We start from the raw sequence: 6,027 nt of genomic DNA, 5'->3' as shown, positions 1-6,027 counted from the left end.
AAAAAAAAAAAAAAAAAACTACAGCAAAACAAAAAAAGAATAAATCAACTATAGGATTTTTAGACATCCAACTTGATCATAGCAAAAAGACAATGTAATTATTAGACTTACAATGGCAGTAACTTTTGTGCATATTAATTACATCATCCTTGGGGGGGGGGAGCAAGCCATGGATTTTAAAAACTAGTAGTAACTTTAACAGTGATAATTATGGAGGTGTTTTATTTTGCATTAGGGAGACTGGATATTGAACCCAAGGATACTTTACTACTGAGTTACATACATAGACTTACTTTAGTTATTTTCTTCCATCCTTCATTAATTTACTGATTTTGCGAAAGGGTCTTGCTAAGTTGCTATGAGTCTCACTATGTTGCTAAGTCTGGCCTTGATCTTGCGATACTCCTGCCATAGAGTCCTGAGTCTCTGGGATTGAGGGTATGCACAAGTAAACCCAGCTACCCAGCATTTTTTTTTTAATATTTATTTATTTTTTTTAGTTTTCGGGGGACACACATCTTTGTTTGTATGTGGTGCTGAAGATCGAACCCGGGCTGCATGCATGCCAGGCGAGCGAGCGCGCTACAGCTTGAGCCACATCCCCAGCCCTACCCAGCATTTTTGAACAAACATAAATCCTATAGTATCTTGAAGTAATATAACAAGATAAAATTTGATGAGGAAAAAATTGTACAAATAATTAATAGTCTTAGATAAAAATTAATTATTTTTGCACATAGTACAATTAGTCATCTTTCCAGGTAAGGAATAAGAATGAAGTAATAGGCTCTCATATGAGATTGCTGTTACAAAAGGATCAAAGGTATTCCAAATATTAGCTTAATATAATGGTGACCATTTAAAAGACAGGAGCAAGCAGGAATTCTTCTGATGACATGAAGTTTGGAAAGAGATTTAAGAACTGTTTACAGAGTATAGAGAGAATTCTTGTTATCATCTAACGTTCAAACACCTGGAAGAATCAATTGTAACATAGGTACCCGATGCATGTTTGTTTATAAGATCTCCCCTGAAAACCCTAAACAATTACAGACTTAGCGAATATCTTCTGGACAGCTATCAACATAAAGGGTGATTTTTCTTTCCACGTTGGAATGTTACTTGATTCTAAGAAACAAAAAGAACACAAAAGCCTGACAAATAAACACAACAAAACCAGCTACTTGGTTGTTGCTCAACTATTATTTCATAAACCAAATATAAGAAAAAAATTTTTTCAACTTGCTTCTTCATGTTAGTGCAAGTTAATACTTTACCTGGATCAACTAAAGCTTTATTAAATATTTCTTTAAGTTTACGACTCTTCACATTCCTTCCTTGAGCAAGATTTCTGTACATCTCATACCCTATGATCATAACACCACCATCTTCTTGCCACCTCTGCAGCATGTAGCTTCTCTCCTGAGGACGTTTCACAGTTGCTAATTCAGAGACCTTTTGTGAGAAAATAAGGATTTTGGAAAATACCTATTAAAAATGTAAGACTATTAAAAATTCCCTTTAAAATATGCACTATTTGTAATTTAAAATCTTTCTTCTACTATATGAATTTCATGCAAATATTTCAATAACAAAAACACTTAAATATGATACCTCGAGCTTCTCATCATCTTTTAATCCCTCTTGCCACTTCTCAAATTCATTCATCCAATTCAAAGCAGTATTAAGAGGACAAACCACTAAAGCTGTACTAAAATCCAATTTCTCACACAAAAGAACTGTATGAAGAAAACTTACAACCTAAAAGAAAACAAATTAAGTTGGTACCTTCATTTATATACCCACAAAAATTTAAGCAATCTTACAACTAAGGTTTTGTTTGCTTTAAACAGTACACTAACCCAAGAAAAGGGTTAGTGTACTGTTTAAATAATTTGCAAGCCATGTATAGGGAAAGAAATATATTTGTAAAATGAAAAATATAAAAGGTCATTTTAACTCTAAAGCATCATAATAATACTATGATTGATCAAAATAATATAAAATGTTCTCACAACTAAACAAAGGCCCTGATCGCCACAGAATGTCCTAAAAGCCTTTCAGAAAATACCACTGCCAATTTGGAAGACAAGTATGTTACACAATACTTTTCCATTTTAACTTGTTCTAACTCACTGAATCTATAATAATTACCCATCTCTGGAAATAATCTATATAATAGTTTCACATCTCTGCTACATAAACCAAATATAAGAAATGCAATCACTTTTTTCGTTCTTTTGCAATGCTAGAGTTTGAACCCATGGTCTTGTACAGGATGGGTGAAAAAAATCTACCACTAAGCTATAATCCCAACCATACAAACGAAGTAATTTTAATGGTAAAAAATACCATTAAAATGTTCTCATTACTGTGGCATCACAAACTATTTTTTAGGGCTTTATTTTTTATGTGGTGCTGAACATCAAACCTAGTACTTCACAAATGCTAGGAAAGTGCTCTACCACTTGGCTACAACCCCAACCCAATAGACAGTTAAATACTGTTAAGTGAAAGAAGTTAATTTCTCACTCAATGACTTGGTCATGGTTGTTTGCCCTATCTGTAACCCCACTTCCTTACCTTATTAGGACTTCTGCTCAAACATAGCATTTTTCAAAGATGTCTTCCTTAACTTTCAATGTTTATTATATTATTGTTATTATCATCTTAACACATATTATCTAAAAGCAGAAATTTCTTATTTTATTCTCTGACAGAATATAATATATTGAGAGGGATTCTGTAATTCTTAATCACTGTTTTATCTCCAGCCCCTACAGCAGTGTGTAAACATAACAGAACCCAGTATTATTGTTGAATCCAAATTAATGTAAGCAAAAAAACAGGATACATGGATATTCTTTATTCTTACCTGTAAAGTCTTACCAAGTCCCATGCAATGTGCAAGAATGCATCCTGAACCTGGAGATTTCTTTGTCTTTTTCACAGACTCACAACAGCAATCCCACATAAACTGAACACCTAAAGATTACAGCTTCATTAAGTTACATTTAAAGGTCCAAGTTAAACCTTTTCCCAATCAGTTAAATCAAAAATAACGAAAACTTCTAAGAAATAGTATTAACACAATACTCAAGAGTTTAAAAAAAAAACTTAAATATAAATAGAATGATTTCCCTGCTAAGATAAATTAGACACAAACACAAGCACACTACTGGATGACTTTGTTAAATTCACATTATCTAATCTATCAAAACAGTTTTTCTCTATACCCTGGGATGGTACAAAAATATATAAAAATACTTTCCTTTGAAATAGAAACTTTACCTAAAGATGAAACAGCTTCCTATCAAATACACTTTAAAGGATACTGAGCCAATCAGTGTTAAAAAAAAAAAAAACAGGATAATTCATTATTTCTATTATTTATTCAACAGAAAAGACTGAGTAAGAAATGGGGCCAGTAACTCAAGAAGTAGGAAATATAGAATTTACCTTATGAATCAATTCATATGCATACTCAAAACCAACTTACTGATTCTGCTCCAAGAAAGCAGAAGGAAGTTACAATAGAGTATCTTTCTAATACCAGTACAGGAGTATTATTTTAAAACATACCTGAAGATCCTGAAATAGGAATTCCCAAAGAAGGCACTGAGGTAACTGTACCACTTCTTAGCCACCTCATCCAACCACTATAGTACAAGTGAAATTCACTTGTTAAATATACCCATTTATAAGTAACAATTTTTCCAAATTATAAAATTCACTGTTTCTCCAATTACAAAAGATTTTTTTCTTCCTCATTTACCTACAGGCAATCGTAAGGGCAGGAATCATGTTATTTTAGCTCACCAATTTATCTCCAGTGCTTAGCAGCATGTGAGTCACACAGAAAACAACTAAATATAGGTAAACTTTAACGTGAATGAATTGCCTAATAGGTTCTTACCATCTACTTGATGGGGTTTCAATTTGATAACCATATTTCTATGAACCTGCACTAAAGGTTCTTTGGTTTCTTCATCTTCATCTAGGACCAATTTGGTTGTTATTGGACACTTGGTGGGTGAAGCATCTTCAATTTCTATCACCTACAAAAAAAAAAAAAGCTGTTGATAGTTAAGTTCAAGCAATGGTGGAGTATAAATTTTACTATGGAATATTTTCTAAAGTATAGATACATCTAATATTTTGGTTCAATAAGGCCAGGATAATATGTTTTCCAAATTCAATCACCTTTATAAAACATAAAATCACTTTAGTAAAGCCAATAATTTAGCTTAATAGTTCTCAACCAGGATACCTCAATACATGTTAGATAGAAATGTGAAAAAAGAAGTGTTCTAACTAGTCTATGGCACCAACATTACAATGTGAATACAGATGTGATTCCCAACCTGGGAAAGTTCTATTCTATAGGACACTTAAAATTTGAGGGCATTTAAGATTGTCATGATGAGTGGTAATGGCTGGTAATAAATGGAGAGGAGCAAAAGGCAAATATAAAAGTAAACATCCTCCCAGACACAGTGATACACTCTTCTAATCAAAGTGGTTCATGAGGCTGAGGCAGGATGATAGCAAGTTCAAAGCCAGGCTCTGGACCATAGTGAGGCCTTAAGCAACTCAGGCGAGACCCTGTCTCAAAATAAAACATTTAAAAAGGGCTGGGAATGTGGATCAGTGGTTAAGCAACCCTGGGTTCAATCCCTGATAACAACAAAAAGTAAACATCCCTACAATATGAAATGCCAAAAAGAATTGTTCCACTCAAGAAGTAACTCCCAGTGGTAGCATGCTTGAGAACCCCATCACCCCCGAAAAAATAAAGGAAGCAAGGGAAGGAGGAAAGGAAGAAGAAAAATAGAAAAATACATATACACAAGCACAGATAATAAATCACCTATAAATGACAATACCATTGTGGAAATGTGGGAATCCAGCAAAGAATTCATCCAGCATACTCTTGGAACAAAATAGTTAAAAAATAGATGCACTGAAGAATTCAGGCATGAGGATCACAAGTTCAAGACCAGTCCCAGCAGTTTAGTGAGGCCCTAAGCAACTTATTGAGACCCTGTCTCAAAATTAAAAATAAAAATAAAAAAGGATTTAGGGTGTCTCTCAGTGGTTAAGTGCCTGGGTTCAATTCCTGATATTAAAAAAAAAAACACAAGAGTGGATGAAGTGGTTGTTTCTTCAAATGCACAAATAGCAACAAAAGACTTCAAGGAACAAGAAAAGCCATGGATACATGGTGCCATCAAAAGAACACAACAGTTTTACAGTAAGTTATCCCCCAAAAGCAACAACTAAGGAAAGTAGTGTGGAGATGCCTCAGAAAACTTGGAATGGATCCACCATTTGACCCATCTATCCTATTCCTCAGTTTATACCTGAGGGTCTTAAAATCAGCATACTATTACAATGACACAGCCAGATCAATGTTTATAGCAGCTCAATTCACAATAGCTGAACTATGGAACCAGCCTAGGTGCCCTTTAACAGATAAATGGATAAAGAAAGTGTATTATAAAGGACTTGGATTGTAGCTCAGTGGGAGAGCATTTGACTAGCATGTGTGAGGCACTGGGTTCGATTCTCAGCACCATATATAAATAAATAAAGGTAAATCTAAATTATTTAAAAAAAGAAAAGAAAATGTGTTATATATACACAAAGGAATATTACTCAGCCTTAAAGAATGAAATTATGGCATTTACAGGTAAATGGGTGGAGCTGGAGAATATCATGCTAAGCAAATAAGCCAATCCCAAAAAACCAAAGGCCAAATGTTTTCTCTGCTATGCAGATGCTAATTCACAATGGGGGAGTGGGGCACTAGGGAAGAATAGAGGTACTTTGGATTAGTCCAAGGGGAGTGAAGGGGGGGGAAGGAGGGAGTGGGGGTAGGAGGAATAATAACAATGAATCAGTAATTATACCCTACATGCATATATGATTACACAACCAGTGTAATCATACACCATGTACAACCAGAGAAATGAGAAGTTATACTCCATTTATGTATGATGTGTCAAAATGTATCCTACTGTTGTG

General features: G+C 34.1%; 1 protein-coding gene across 16 annotated transcripts in view; it reads right to left on the bottom strand.

Annotated features, from left to right (window-relative positions):
- The window catches only part of Atrx (ATRX chromatin remodeler), a 242,039-nt gene that overhangs the window by 106,168 nt on the left and 129,844 nt on the right, over positions 1-6,027 (bottom strand). For all 16 annotated transcript variants that reach the window (XM_048797444.1, XM_048797448.1, XM_048797447.1 and 13 more), the window contains 4 exons: positions 3,917-4,058; positions 2,876-2,985; positions 1,615-1,761; positions 1,278-1,455 (listed from right to left, as the gene is read on the bottom strand). In XM_048797444.1, coding sequence (XP_048653401.1) covers positions 1,278-1,455; positions 1,615-1,761; positions 2,876-2,985; positions 3,917-4,058 — 577 coding nt within the window. The remainder of the gene's footprint in view (positions 1-1,277; positions 1,456-1,614; positions 1,762-2,875; positions 2,986-3,916; positions 4,059-6,027) is intronic.

This window comes from Marmota marmota, unplaced genomic scaffold, assembly GCF_001458135.2.
Source record: "Marmota marmota marmota unplaced genomic scaffold, marMar, whole genome shotgun sequence".
NCBI classification, from domain to species: domain Eukaryota; kingdom Metazoa; phylum Chordata; class Mammalia; order Rodentia; family Sciuridae; genus Marmota; species Marmota marmota.
This window is presented reverse-complemented; position numbering and strand designations above follow the sequence as displayed.